This window comes from Trypanosoma brucei, chromosome 11 (assembly GCF_000210295.1).
Source record: "Trypanosoma brucei gambiense DAL972 chromosome 11, complete sequence".
NCBI classification, from domain to species: Eukaryota; Euglenozoa; class Kinetoplastea; order Trypanosomatida; family Trypanosomatidae; genus Trypanosoma; species Trypanosoma brucei.
In genome coordinates, this window is record NC_026744.1 from 1,850,741 (window position 1) to 1,865,157 (window position 14,417).

The window sequence follows — 14,417 nt, forward strand, 5'->3', positions numbered from 1 at the left end:
ATATATATAATTATATATATATATAATGCAGAGAGTAAACTTAATGCACCTCACTTGCTTCCCCCTTTCCTGTTAATGCTGCGCGCACTTCCTTCACAGCACCGCCACCCCACCTTCTCCTCCCCCCCCCCCCCTCCCCCTTTTCTTTAAAAAAAGATAAAAACTTTAGATTTTTTTTTTTATTCGTCTCTTTTCTTTATTCCAAAACGGGATATTTTTGATTTGTCAGGCACATCATCCGCAAAATATTTTCATCACATGTCTTCTCTTCTCTCTTTTGTTTTTATTTTTTATTTTTTATTTTCTTCTTTTCTTTTCATTTCGTTCATTCACATTAACTTCCCGCCACTGTTTCTGGAGACGCGTTATGAAAAAAAGAGTTTGAAACCACCGACACAAACAAACACAGCGCACACACACGCAGAAAAGAAAAGAAAAACAAAAGAAAACATCCACCAGGTAAATAAATAAACAAAATGAATGAATGAAAGCAAAAAATGAAAAGGGAAGTGAGAGAAATGATGGAGAGAAAGCAAAAAAAAAAGAAGAGAAAGATATAAATGTGTAAGAACGAATGCATTTGAGTTTCATAAGCATGCAAAAAGGAACTCAAGACGCCGGCTTTTACCTCTTTTTTTTAATTATTATTATTATTATTATTACACATGAACACACACACACACACACACACACACACACACACACACACACGAGCACACGAATTATATATATATATATAATTCATGAACAAGAAAGAAAAAAAAAGAAAGAATTGGAAGAGGAAGAGGAAGAGGAAGAGGAAGAAGAAGAAGCATAAAAGGAATAAAAGATAAAACGAAAAAAAAAGAGATGTAAATAACTACTATAACCATAATGGAAAAGCAGTATAATGAAATTATATCACCAGTAAAATTATAATAATATTATCATTATTATTAATAACAATCAACAACAAAAATAATGTAAAGACTTTTTTAAAAAAAAGGAAAAGGAAAGGAAAAAGGGGGAAAAAACGAGAAACGGCGCGTGTCAAAGCATAATAGAAACAAACGAAACCGATTGCCAAAGGATAGATGTATAAGCACACAATAACAAAAAGTACCAATCACACATATGAAAAAAGTAAAAAAAAAACAAAGGCTCTGTAAAAACCCGATCAAAACGCCAAAAAGAAAAAAAAAGAAAACAACTGAAATATAGCCGATTAATCAAGATGAAGAGTATAAGGTGAAGGGGGGACAAAAAAAAACCAACGATCAACCAACAAGAAAGGGAGAGTTAAAAAAAAAAAAGAAGGCAAAAAAAGGAATAAGCAAAAACGGACTTGCGCTTGCGGATGATTCCCTTTCTTTTATGAGTATAACGTGAAAAGTATATGTGAAAGCATCCTTTGGATAATACGCATCCGTTAAACAACAAAACAGAAAAAGAAAAAGAAAAAAAATGCACTCTTTCAATGTGGTACAACACAGAGACCAAAAAAAGAAAACGTAATCACTCAACCCCGCAAGCACCTCTGAAAGCAAAACAAAAATGAGTTTTAATTCGCTTCCACCAACGTCTCCCTCTTTTTTTGTCTCTTTTCTTTTCTCCTTTTTTTTTCCTTTATGTCTCCTCTTGTTGTTTTGATCAAACCCCTTCAGAGTAGCGCTCATTCAATCATTTTTTTTTCTTTCCTTTTTTTTCGGTTCTTGTTCAACCTCCTCCTGCACATTTTTTTTCTTTTTTGCGATGCCCCTTTAGTGTCACCCAAGCCATCGAGAAAACATAAAAAGAAAAGCATAAATAAACGTAAAACACACAAAAAAACAAAAAAGAAAGGAAAAGAAAAGACAATACAACAAGAAAAACAAGACAATCAATTGGATGAAAAAAGAAAAAGAAAAAGGGAGGGGGAAAAACACAGAAGCAACACGACACCAAAAAAAAAAAAGAAGGAAGAGGAGGAGGGATGTGGGGAAGGAGTATTAATATACAGCGGTGCAAAATATTTTAGCCTCCTCCGTAATCGCCACCACCGCCACCGCCATCATAATTTTCACATCCTCCTCCGAGTCACAAGTGTGCGCGGGATGAACCTCGCAAAAAGAAGAAAAAACATAAACGACAAAAAAAAAAAATAGAGAATTGTAAAATGCCGCTTTCATCGTCTCCATTTTTGGTGCCGTCATTTCGAACCTGCACCTTACCAACGTCTCTTCCCTGGAAAATAAACTTTTTTTATTTTGAGTTTTTAATCATGTCACGTTTCCTCTCATTTCTTTCCGTCACATCATACATTCGAGATAATATCTCAAAATGTCTCTCCTTTTTTTTTTTTTACTTCTACAGGTCAGCAGCGGCAAGTTGAAAGGAAACGGGAAAAGCATCACATAAAAAAAAAAAACACAACGACCTCTACCTCCCGCTAAATATCAATAGCTTCCGTTCCCTTTTTCATTCTTTATTTTCTCTTTTACATTTTTGTTTCTTCGTGTTCCTTCTTCTACCGTCCCCCTCCCTCACTAACTCATTTATTCATTCATTATGCCTCATTTCAGCTGCACTCGTATGGAATGCACGTTAAAAAAAAAAAAGGATCAGAGAAAGGAAATATTGAACGCTGTCACAGAGTCTTCATGTCCATCCACAGTGATACGAACGAAGGTGTTCAAAAAACAAAAAACAAAAACAAAAACAAGGGCAGTTGAGGCAACGCTGCGGTCGCAAACGTAAAGAGTAAACAAACACGTCAGACAGTGACAGTAAGCACAACAAACAATCAAACAAAGGCTCGACAGCTAAGAAGACAACGCGAGAGGAGGAAAATCAGCAAACAAAGGGGGGAAACATATAGAAAAGTGGGTAAAGTACGAAATTGAGTGGGGCTACAAACAACAAAAGACGTATCGGATGGCGTAGGAATAATAGTGATACAAAAAAGAAAAAGAAAAAGAAGAAAAGAGGGAGTAACATCGGAATGCAGAAATAAAGAAGGAGTAACACGTACTCCCCCCAACTTTCTCACACTGGAGCCACTCTTCCACGTGGTTATTTTCATTTCCCTCTAAATTCACCTCTTCTCCTCCTCCACTCCGCAAGGGAAGACAAGTTCCATATATTTTACAGATATTTTCCTACGAAACGCAAAAAAAAACCTTCCGCTCCTTTCCCTGACCCCCCCCAAAAGGTGCAACGCGTTATACTTCGCTTCCCTTCCATTCATATACGTACACATATAAATATTCGATTAAATAAACATATACAAATGTGGATATATGAGCATATATATGTATATGAATGTTCGTATTCAATTGTATGCGTGTATTTTGCCGCGGTCTGCGCCAAATGGGAAGGAGGAAAAAAATAAAAGCAAAAAAACAAAAACAAACAGCACAAAATGAAATAAGATAATACGAACAGAAAAAAGAACGCGGGAAGACACCGTTCCGCTGGTCAAGGCAGGGTTAGGCCCCCTTATTTACCTCAACATCTTTCGACGGACATTATTTACGTTCATTTCCAACTATTACCTTCACGTCAAAAGGAAACTGGTGTCCACTACATTTGTTGCATCCCCATCCTTTTCACCTTTTTTTCTGCCATTGATTCGTTTAACCTCGTTCCCCATCCGGGGAGGTCGCACAACTCGAGGCATACGTCAGATGTTCTGTTTATTTCCCCCTCACTTCTCTTCTTTCCCCTTCTCTGCACAAAAACAAGGGAACGGGAGAAGCACTTCACCCATTTATTATCCCTCTTATTGGTTTAAAGTCGAAACAAGACAACGTCCCGCTGGCTCCTCCACTCCACGACATGATGCCCCACACGGGGAATCCGATGAAAACAAAACGGAACACAACACCAAAGCAAAAGGAGCAAAATAGCGTTCACTCCGGTCTGGGGTTCGGTCTCAAGCACTTATGCCACACCTCCCAAACTCAGCGGCGGTGGGCACTGCAGTACGGCTACGTCGATCTACCGTCATCATGGGTTCACTGCAATCGAAAGAATCGGGAACAGTTGGCGGTCTGGGAGGAGGGTTCAATTCACCGCGGCTTAGCTCGACGATGAGCGGCATGCACGGCAGCCCATCAGTCTCTGAGTGGCGTGTTTGCTGCGGCAGATTGCGGACGCGCTCGCAGTACCTTCTTAAGTGAGAATATTGCTCCCTGTCGGCAGCGTACCAGAAACCGTGTCTGTCCATGAGTACGCGGCAGCGCACTTGGTAGATAAGTGTCCATATGTCTTTCGTCCTCACACGTGCAATAAACGATGTCTCGGAGCGCCACTCAACGCTTTCAGCGACCGCCATGCCATCACCACACACCACCTCTAGAACGCGATTGAGAACAACAACGGCGCGCTGACGTAGCTCGCACGGAAACATCTGAAAAAAGACAAGCAGGGTCCGCCCCGCATCCTCCTTCGAGACGGTGTCGGTCTGCCCGTAGCGGGAAATTGTATTCGAGATGTTGTAAGAGTGGTACAAGCAAAACCCCTGAAGTGTTCCATGAACGTTGACGCTGGAGCGTTGGTGGCCGGCTGCTGCTTTGCGCCCACTCTGCTGCACCTGGTGTGAGTCGTAACTGGGTGGACTCCCCACACCTGCAGCAGCGCAGGCAGCGGCGAGGGGCGAGCTATTCATTGGTGTGCCGGGTTGCAGGAGCCCATTCCCCAACGGGCTTGAAGAAGATACAGACACGGGGAAGCACGTGACGGTGGGGGAAAAGGGTGCAGCAGAGTTGGGGCCCGGAGTCACCGCGGTGAGCTGATCGCCCATCACGGTGCCAAACGTTTGCTGCGCTGGCGTCATTGGCACATATGTCATGCCCCCACAAACATCCATGGAAAGCTGCGGCTGCGCGACAACGTAGTGTGAAACGCCACCGGGAGCGGGGCAAGAACCCTGAACATACAGCGTATGAGGAGTGTTAGGCTGGGTAACCATTACAAAGTTGCTATTCCCCTGTGATGCCACGAAGGTGGAAAGTCCCACTGGCAGCGAAGGTGGGGTTGATCGCTGAAACGACACGCCATTACCCTCACTCACGCCCGGTGAAATGACGGGTGTGCTTATAGACAGGAACGGCGAAGCGGTCATCGCACCGGCGTACGGGGAATACGTCATGGAACTTTTAGTGGGGGAACTTGCAGAAGAACCCCCAAACGAAGGCGGTACTGAGTGAACATTTGACTCCATCAGCGGCGAATATCCACGGGTCTTCATGGAGAGAGGATCGCTTCCATCCTGCAGCATGTTGTGGCAAACTTCATCGCACCCAGGTTGTCGAGCTGTGCTTATGAAAAGATGCGGCGGAGCCCTTCGCATGCCAGGGGCGGCGTTGTCGTTTCTCATATCAGAGGGACCGCTCAGCATTCGATCGGTGATTGATTCGGAGGGTGGCCCTGAAAGCCATACGCCATGAGAGATCCACCCATCACAGGGCTGGCCAGCAGCGTTGTCGAGCGAATGCTCGGTTAAGGCTGGGTTTCTGGGATCCATACCTGTTGAAGGAAAGGTAGCAACTCTCTCTCGCTTTATCAGAAGAATGGCAAGTAAAGCACGCTGTGAACCGGAGCAAACGTCAGCTCAAATTAGCTTGTTACGTGTGCACTCTTCCAATGAAGCGCTCCTAGTTTTTGCCCTTACTATTACTACAGGACTTGCCCAGAAGTACTTCGGGCAGATTCGTACTGTGTCGCAACAAACTCACCCGCAGCTAACTAAAAAGGTGCACCACTAGATCAAAACCCCTAAACAGTAATACGCGCTCAAGCTGAATTTCGCACCCGTCCAAAGAAGTTGTTGTAACCTTACTATCCGTTTATTTCGCACGCTCACAAAGTAAGCGCACGGTCACCTACAGTCTTTTTAAATGCATAAAAGAAAAGGCAGTTAAACGGTGGTAGAAAGTTAGTGTTTACGAGATGACACGGAAGATGCTCCGCGTAATTGGATGTAGAGTGCACTGCACATTTGGCTTAAGAGGAGGAGCGAACGAACATGGAAGGCTGATGACGCCTAGCTTGTTAATCCGCCGAGCGGTGTCGCTTATTATTATGAACTTGCTTAGCCTCCACACGGCGCTTACACCACTCCGGAAAATTTCGTCGTGCATACTCCTCCTCCTCGGAGGTAAGGGGCAGCAATGTGGGACACACCGATCTTAGCTCCCTTCCGAACTCACCATCAGCTAAGTTGTACGAGGCGAGCAGTTCGTTCGCCGTCGCGGCGTTTCGACACACGACAAATGCGCGATGTGGAGCTGCTGGCGACGCCGGGTCGCTGTCCTCCACCTTCACGAGAGTGATCCCCTTTTTCAGCGCATGGTTGGTAAGAGAGAGGTTACCAAGCTTCATCTTTATTGTTGCCCACGAAGTTCCGTGCGGAACGCCCTCGACCTTCAGGGTTGCACCCTTTCCAAGAGAACGTCTCACAGCCGGATCCTGTAACTCTGCTAGAGCTTTCTGAGCTTGAACCACATTGTGCAGTAGCTGTGCATCGCTCTCCGCTCGACTCTTCTCCACCATCTTATTGTGGTGGTCCTCCAGCATAACAACACGCAGACGGGTCGGCAGAAAGTGCTGAGCCAGTGGTGTGGGGGCTTTGCCGAGGGTTATAACAGCCTTGGTGCACCTGACAGCCTCTTCCGCAGTGGCAAAGCGGACCACAAAAGATGAATTCATCTGTGTGTCGCCTGGGGAGCGGGGGAGAGCTGCGGCACTCTGTACCGTTCCGTAGTCCTTAAAAAAGTTCGTTACTTCTTCTACAGTCGACGCACGGTGGAGAGGCCACACAACAACACTTCGTAGGGCTGGGTCAGCCTTTGGATCGAGGAACTTCCGGCGACGCAGAGACCGCACACCGCCCTCACCTTCGACAGCTTCAACAACGCTGCTTGTAGCCGCGGCGGCGAAGACAGCGGCAACGTTTTTCTCATCAACAGGGCAGTTTGCATAGCGAAGAAAAGCGGCGCAGGTGATAGTCGGGGGTTCCTTCAGGTCGCCGGTATTACGAGGAGATACCTTCTCGCGAAAGAAAGAGTTTGTCTGCTCGAATAGATAATTGTCATCAAAATACTTTTCCAGTAGCTCAGCTGCTGCATCCCTATTCTGTTCACTCATCCTGATTACTTCCTGGTTTGGCCCTATGAATGGTGCGGTGGTGAAAAATAACGGTAAGCACGGAAGAACAGAAAAAAAAAGGGAAGACATTCTTCGCGAGCGACAGTAGACCACCTTGATACTCCCCCATTAGTGACGGCCAAAAAAAAAAATAAACGAATAAGTAAACAAATCAACCAAACGAAAATACTACTCTTACTCGGCTTGCCTTGGTACGCCTCTAAACCCCATACTTTTTCGGTTTGGAGGCAAAGAATACCACTAGAAGAACTTGTCGTAGTATTCATCATCGTCGGTATAATTCTTTGTTCGATTTGAATTTCCACTTCTCGGTTGATAGCGGCAATCTAGTACGGGGACCCGCTGCCTGCTCCCCCTACTATCCATATACTCCCTTTGCGGCATATGCTCAGTGGCATAGTTTGTGTTGTAGTGCCGATGGGAATGGGAATGGTTCCTGTCGTCACTCTCATGCATTCGATCACCACGGTAATCGTATGAAGCATTAGCACTTCCACCGTCGTTTTGATTCTCTCTTCGCCTCCAAGAGCCATCTCTAGAAGCATATCGAGGAGGATTGTGGTAGCTTCCGCTGTGACCTGCATGATATTCTCTTTCATGATGACGATACGGATTCACAATCTCGTTATGGACGCCATCTCGGGGGTAACTCCGACCGTCTCCTCTACCGCGGTAGTCGTGCCGACCCCAAGAACGCGAAGGTGATGCATAAGATCCTGTACTGTCCGCGCCCCGATCGCGCCTTCTTGAAGGGACACCGGACCTCTCAAGTGCAAGCGCTGCATTTACCCAGGGATCTGCCACAGTTCTTGCCCTACTTTCACAGTTGAAAACGTTATGACCCTCCTCCCCACAGAAGCAGCAGGAAGGAAAAGACGGCTCCAACCGTGGCGAGCAATCAAAATGGCCAAAGCCTGAGCACGAAGTGCACTGAACAGCTAACATCTCCTTTGACCGAGTATCTCCGGAACAAATAGTCACAAATGGCGATGTCTGCACTTCCTGACAAATGTGGTGGTGCCTACGCACAGAATGGCAAGTTTTGCACAACGAGTTATGACAATCAGGTTTTTCGTGTCCCTCCATCCCGCACACCCAACAAACCTTTTTTATGGGGCCCACAGCCCTCTGGGTGGCAAGGTCATAGTACCTGCTCGGCCCGCGCTGTGTTTCAGATTTGCAGGCCTGTTGTCGAGAACCTGCGCCATCCGCATCAGACACCATTACGGGCTTTGTATCTGACGGTTCCCCGTCGATCACCAGCTTTTTGGGAGTTGCTTCACTACGGCTCTCGGCACGTTCCCTGGGGGTCTGTCGTCGGGCCGAAGCATCCGCAGAAGTGTCTTCGACCATGCACCTCCCGCCGTCTTTGCACTGATATATATAACCAGTAACAACTTGGTCAGCGTCGAAAACTGGCAAAGCATTGCAGTGTGTCGAAAAACGGAGGAGCCCATGAAGTGAGCACCTCACTAATCCATTGGGTTTTATCGATTTCCCTTCCTGCATCCCTCTTCCTATTCACTGTTTACTTTACTTTGTACTGGTAGCTTCACGTTGTAGTCTCCGACTACCCTAGTTCCGTCTAGTCCACCACACGCACACGTCACGATCAAATTTATTATGATGAATAATGTAAGAAGGAAGAAACTCACACTTTGAACAACGATAGCAACATCAGAGACTCACGCAAATAGCAGTACATTACGAAACAAGGCGTGACCGCCGAGTACTAACATATTTTACCATCAACAGCCCACAAGCGGAACGCTACTACGCCACACGTTCCAAAGCGGGTACGTAAAAAATTAGGGAGACCGATAGTTTCGAAAAAAAAAAAAAAACTTTAACACACACCGCTCCATCAGTTCGTGACTGCAAGCACGTGCGCCGAGCTGCAACCCGCTAAAGTTTCCCGCTTGTTCTTCTCCATCCACTTCCACACAACAGGAAACAAAATAAAGAACCCCACACAAACGAAATAATAATAACACGAAACATTCATATTCACAGAGAACTCCATTGGATTGCAATCAGCGCCCACAAACACACACCGGTCCAAACCCCACCAAAGGGTTCTGCGCTGCTCGTAAGCCCCGTGGTCGGACTGTTAGTGGCAAGTGCCCACTTCGGTTTGGACAGTGCACGTTGGCGGCTTGAACAGAGCAATCCTTCCCTAATTACGCTGTGATTCCACAACAGACCGTGTTCAGTGAAACCTCCACGAGCGAAACCCAATTAAGAGCAGCAAACAACGAAAAGGGTAGGTATTAGCAAATTCACAACACCTTGAGTATACGTTCACAAAAAAAAAAATACAAATTGTACAGTGTTGGCCAATTCCTCTGATTGCTGAATGCTCCTCTGGGCTGCATAGGTGCTGCGCCAATGCAAAAAATAAATAAATAAATAATCATAAACCAACGAGACCAATACACAATTCCCCCTCCATCAACCACGCTCACTCATCCCACACTCCTGCTCCACCCGAGTTTGAGCCGCACGTGCGCAATATTTCACCTACCGCAAACCTGCCGATTCCCAACCTATGTGTGCTGTGCGGGTATCAATCCTCACATACGAAAAACCCCAAACTTTGTTTCTCCACAAGGAGCTGAAAGCGTTGACAGTAGCGCCTGTACTACGACCGCACGAGTGTCCTCGGGTGCGATAACACCATCATCCCACAGACGGGCGGTGCTGTAGTAACACGAACCCTCATACTCGTACTTCGATCTCACTTTAGCCTTGAAGTCTTGTACTTCGTTTTCCCTTAACTTAGAATTCGTTAGAGCAAGTACTGTCGCCGCTTGGTTTCCCCCCATGACACTGATTCGTGCATTGGGCCACATGAAGAGAAATCGTGGACCAAAGGCGCGCCCGCACATACCGTAGTTCCCAGCCCCGTAGCTTCCGCCAATGATTATCGTAATCTTCGGAACGTGAGTCGTTGAAACTGCTGTGACAAGCTTTGCGCCATTCTTGGCTATGCCTCCCTCTTCATACGTTTTGCCAACCATGAATCCCGTGATGTTCTGCAGAAATAGTAGTGGAATATTCCTGTGTGAGCAAAGTTCAACGAAATGGGCACCTTTAAGCGCTGATTCAGAATACAGAATACCATTATTAGCAACGATACCCACAAGCATCCCCTCAAAGCGCGCAAATCCACACACCAACGTATCACCATATAGCTTTTTGAACTCGTCAAACTCACTACCATCCACGAGACGAGCTATCACTGCACGCACATCGAAGCCCTTTACTACATCAGCCCCCATATCAGGTATAAACCCACCAATTTCACTAGGATCATATAATGGTGGAGTGAATTCTCTCCCGCGGCACGGCCTCTCACAGTCGTTCCGGTTAAGGTTCGCCACAATGCGCCTCGTCAAGTATAGCGCGTGGAGGTCGTCCGTCGCGAAGTAATCAGTCACGCCACTTGCCCGACAGTGAACGTCTGCACCACCCAATTCTTCCGGTGTAACCTCCTCACCGGTTGCTGCGAAGACAAGTGGTGGACCGCCAAGAAAAATAGTACCGTTACCTTTAACTATGATACTTTCATCGGACATGGCAGGCACATATGCTCCGCCGGCCGTACAGCTTCCCATAACAGTCGCTATTTGGGCGATACCCTTGGCAGACATATTTGCTTGGTTAAAGAATATGCGGCCAAAATGTTGTTCATCCGGAAACACCTCACCTTGCATACCCAAATTGGCGCCACCACTGTCAACGAGATATATGCAGGGAAGGCGATTTTCTTCCGCAATTCTCTGCGCTCGCAAATGTTTCTTGACAGTGATCGGGTAATACGTCCCACCTTTCACAGTAGCATCATTGGCAACGATCATAACCCGCATGCCGTGCACAACGCCAATACCTGTTAGGATACCGCCGCGGTGACAAGCTTCTCCGGGATAGAGATCCCCACCAGCGAGTTGAGACAGTTCCAAAAACGGCGACATTGGATCGACAAGCTTCTCAATGCGCTGATGGACCAAAAGTTTTCCGCGACTGATGTGACGATCCCTCGCTCGCTTATCTGCCTCAGAGTCTCCATCGACAATAACCTGAACACGTCTACGAAGTTCAGCGGTAAGCGCCTTCATTCGCTCGGTGTTGGCCTTGAATTCTGGATTTGTGGACTCGGCGGGGTAGTGAAGAACATTTGGCCTCGTAGTTGCTGGTGCAGACTCGTACTGTGCAGGGTGAAATAGATATGCTTCGGACATATTTCCCCCTTTTTGCTCCTTACGAGGGTCCCCCTTGGGAACCTGGCTGCTCCCCAACGGGACTTCGGACGTTGAGTAATCCCGTCGAGGCCCGAGTGCAAAAACGCGGTGCGAAAAAACAACTGAAACGCTACATCCACAAACCTTGCCCAACCGGCAAAACGACTTCATAAGAACCTAGGCAAATAATAAATCGGGGTAAACAGAGGAATACTACATATATTTGCAACCACTCCTTCAATAGTTTTAACTCTATCGCTACAAAAGCTGGCACATTACAGTCTCATTCACCACCAGCACTACGAAACATTCTCCACATCACGTACACACAGGGGTATGCGGGGATATATTAATCACACTGAGTAAATTTTTTTTTAAAGAAAAGGTGCATGCAGCAGCGATTAGGCATACTGCCTATTTTTTCCACTTAAAAAATGGCACTCGCTCTGACGTAGTTTATGATGAAATATAACGTAAAAGAAGACAAAGAGCAGTATCCCAAAACTGACGCCGACCGCACTGTGTCGGATGGTACAGTTTGACAGCTCATGATCCACAACAGGAGGGAACCCCCCTGTAAACGGCACAAGACAGATCCTGTTTCGTTGAAGAGAGAAAACAGTGACAACGTCAAGCATAAAAACACCAAAAAAAATATAGACGAGTTTGAGGGAGGGAAAGGACACGATGCCCACAAACACTTTGATAATTGTATTCCCCCATCTTAGGACAACGACGACAATAACCGCCTTGATAATAATAAGTATGATAAGCTTTAAAAAAAAAAAATGAGACTCCCAGCTGGGAGGTTCCTTTGTTTTTCACTTTTGACTTCCACCGCCTCAACTCCCAAGTATCAAAAAAGTGAAGGCAAGCACAGTGCCTTATTCAGTGCCGTTCGACCTCTCCTACCCACTAGGTAGCAAAAATGTAGCATAATAAAAGGAGAATTAAAAGAAATAACCCCACAATATGATATACTGAAAGAACACCTCCGCCACCTTTTACCTTTGTTAACGGCACATCATCTCCCAACTTCCTTACTCGAACCGGTGGGGGAGCGGAAGATGGGTCGAGTTCACCGATTATGAACTCTTTTGATAGGGCAAGTGCTGAAGAGGAGTGCCCGATACTTTCAAAAGAGTTTGTGATATCGTATCCTCCGAGGTCATTAATTGTATCAAGGCCTCCGGGGTGCTCGTTCAAAAACTTCGTAACGTCCAACACTCGTCTGTAAAGAACGACCCAGCAGTCCTTATCATGATTGTGTTTCCTTATCTCCTCCCAAGTATATTTTGGGAGTTGTGACGTTGTCATTACGCAAACACAGCTTGCGTTGCAGACTACTTTCCCTTAAACTGTAACAGCGAGAACTGAGCTATTCACAAGTCAGTGCAAAGGGAGAAAATAGAAGTTGATACACGGTTTTTCAAGTGCTTTTTTTTGTGGTAAAACAAAGGAAGATGGCAGCATCCTAAGAGTGAGAAACAAAGTAAAATTGACCCACCATAGAAGTATCAAAAGAAGGACACGTGTGTGTTTGCACAACCCACTTCAAAAGAATATAATAATTTTTCATTTCCTTCCGTGTACGAAAAGGACTTACAATTAGAAAGGGTAAAATCGTATGGAAAGAAACAAAAAAAAACACAACTTTCTGCGTCTTCCAGCCCCCGGACACGCCTGATCACGAACTATCCCCACACACTCCTCTTCGTTAACCTTAGTACCGTATAGCGGCAATTGAAATTTGTTATTTGCCCTCATGTGCGCGTGCATATCTATGTAACAAAAAAGAATATGAAAGTTAGCTACGTCACACAGACAAGTAACTCCTTGTTCCCGCTTCAAAGCATTGCGCCTCTTTTTGGGGAAAAAAGGGAAAAGGTGTACGAACTTTCGACTGGAAAACGGCGTCAGCACGTAAAACGTGACTATACACAAGAATGGCGAAAAAAAAAAGTCGATATGCGGGGACGCACTCATGTACACCAACAAGAAAACGTTTAAAACAAAAAAAACTAAAGGAGAAAGAACAACTGTGAGGAAATTCAATAAAAGGCCCACTACTACCCAATGGTGGGGTTGGTAATTGTCATCGGCAACCCTACAGCCGTGGTTCAGATTGAAAAACGAAGGCAACAAACGTGAAACGAATCTTACAACGAACATGTTTGGACAGAACAGCTTAGACAATTAAGAGGGGGCAGAAACTCTCGATAACATCGCTCTTACACTTTAATTCTTCCTCGCATTACGAATGATATTTTTTATAGCACGTACCAAAATATGAGTATAGCTGTGTCGTAAACAGGCAATCCCAACAGATCCACATGCAACAAACCACAGACGATAAGTTTATGTTCTGCGCCACAAACAAGGATCAAATACAACCGAGGACCTACCATCTTGCGGATCAAACCAAACAGTTAGCGTACCTAAATCATGGTGAATCCACACAATAAACAGGTCACAAATCTCATTCAGCTTCATACAAGCAGACACAATGCTGGTAAGGTTGAAACCACGCAACGCACATTACCATCTGCTATAACACTTTCGTTAAGAAAAAAAAAACCATCATGTCGTGTCAGCACATTGTTCACTTCAACCCGAACTGTTTGATACAGTACTTGTACTGTTTCGAAACGCCGGTAGACCAATGAGGCATCCCACAGCTTGCAAGTGGCCCTACAAATAAAAAGAAGGGGCTGCCTAGTTAGTTCAACGAGGTTTGAAGATGTACTCCCCTTGTTTCTTCTGTTCGCGAACAAGCAGAGTTTTGGGAACATATAGCGACTCACCAATATGATCGCCGGTGGAAGAGCCGTGCCAGCCCCAGGCCAAAATAAAATTGTGCAACATATTCCAGGGAAGGTAGGCTTTCCACACACACACACACACATAAATAAATAAATAAAGTTCGTATTTCCTATCGTCAAAGCCACAATCTAAACGATGATCCTCGAACTGACGCATTCAACTCACTCATCGTCATGGCTATTTTATTAAAGAGTAAAGCCCTAATCAGTAGTCCTCTTTTTTTCG

At 45.5% G+C, this 14,417-nt stretch overlaps 9 protein-coding genes across 9 annotated transcripts; 1 reads left to right on the forward strand and 8 right to left on the reverse strand.

The window, feature by feature from the left end:
* Positions 1–297: 297 nt before the first annotated feature.
* On the reverse strand, positions 298–597 carry TbgDal_XI7450 (hypothetical protein, unlikely; the record flags this gene model as incomplete). The annotated part of the gene is made up of 1 exon (XM_011781589.1): positions 298–597. One exon carries the CDS (start codon positions 595–597, stop codon positions 298–300), a length of 300 nt encoding a protein of 99 aa, XP_011779891.1.
* Positions 598–1,607: 1,010 nt separating this feature from the next.
* TbgDal_XI7460 (hypothetical protein, unlikely) lies at positions 1,608–2,123 on the forward strand (the record flags this gene model as incomplete). The annotated part of the gene is made up of 1 exon (XM_011781590.1): positions 1,608–2,123. The coding sequence occupies one exon, from the start codon at positions 1,608–1,610 to the stop codon at positions 2,121–2,123; it is 516 nt and encodes a 171-aa protein (XP_011779892.1).
* A 1,769-nt stretch (positions 2,124–3,892) lies between these two features.
* On the reverse strand, positions 3,893–5,485 carry TbgDal_XI7470 (hypothetical protein, conserved; the record flags this gene model as incomplete). The annotated part of the gene is made up of 1 exon (XM_011781591.1): positions 3,893–5,485. One exon carries the CDS (start codon positions 5,483–5,485, stop codon positions 3,893–3,895), a length of 1,593 nt encoding a protein of 530 aa, XP_011779893.1.
* Positions 5,486–6,012: 527 nt separating this feature from the next.
* On the reverse strand, positions 6,013–7,197 carry TbgDal_XI7480 (hypothetical protein, conserved; the record flags this gene model as incomplete). The annotated part of the gene is made up of 1 exon (XM_011781592.1): positions 6,013–7,197. One exon carries the CDS (start codon positions 7,195–7,197, stop codon positions 6,013–6,015), a length of 1,185 nt encoding a protein of 394 aa, XP_011779894.1.
* Positions 7,198–7,368: 171 nt separating this feature from the next.
* On the reverse strand, positions 7,369–8,637 carry TbgDal_XI7490 (nucleic acid binding protein, putative; the record flags this gene model as incomplete). Its single annotated transcript, XM_011781593.1, has 1 exon — positions 7,369–8,637. The coding sequence occupies one exon, from the start codon at positions 8,635–8,637 to the stop codon at positions 7,369–7,371; it is 1,269 nt and encodes a 422-aa protein (XP_011779895.1).
* A 1,064-nt stretch (positions 8,638–9,701) lies between these two features.
* On the reverse strand, positions 9,702–11,540 carry TbgDal_XI7500 (3-methylcrotonoyl-CoA carboxylase beta subunit,putative; the record flags this gene model as incomplete). The annotated part of the gene is made up of 1 exon (XM_011781594.1): positions 9,702–11,540. One exon carries the CDS (start codon positions 11,538–11,540, stop codon positions 9,702–9,704), a length of 1,839 nt encoding a protein of 612 aa, XP_011779896.1.
* Positions 11,541–12,284: 744 nt separating this feature from the next.
* On the reverse strand, positions 12,285–12,686 carry TbgDal_XI7510 (cytochrome b5, putative; the record flags this gene model as incomplete). The annotated part of the gene is made up of 1 exon (XM_011781595.1): positions 12,285–12,686. One exon carries the CDS (start codon positions 12,684–12,686, stop codon positions 12,285–12,287), a length of 402 nt encoding a protein of 133 aa, XP_011779897.1.
* A 291-nt stretch (positions 12,687–12,977) lies between these two features.
* Positions 12,978–13,541, reverse strand: TbgDal_XI7520 (hypothetical protein; the record flags this gene model as incomplete). Its single annotated transcript, XM_011781596.1, has 1 exon — positions 12,978–13,541. The coding sequence occupies one exon, from the start codon at positions 13,539–13,541 to the stop codon at positions 12,978–12,980; it is 564 nt and encodes a 187-aa protein (XP_011779898.1).
* A 317-nt stretch (positions 13,542–13,858) lies between these two features.
* TbgDal_XI7530 (hypothetical protein, unlikely) lies at positions 13,859–14,275 on the reverse strand (the record flags this gene model as incomplete). Its single annotated transcript, XM_011781597.1, has 1 exon — positions 13,859–14,275. The coding sequence occupies one exon, from the start codon at positions 14,273–14,275 to the stop codon at positions 13,859–13,861; it is 417 nt and encodes a 138-aa protein (XP_011779899.1).
* Positions 14,276–14,417: the final 142 nt, after the last annotated feature.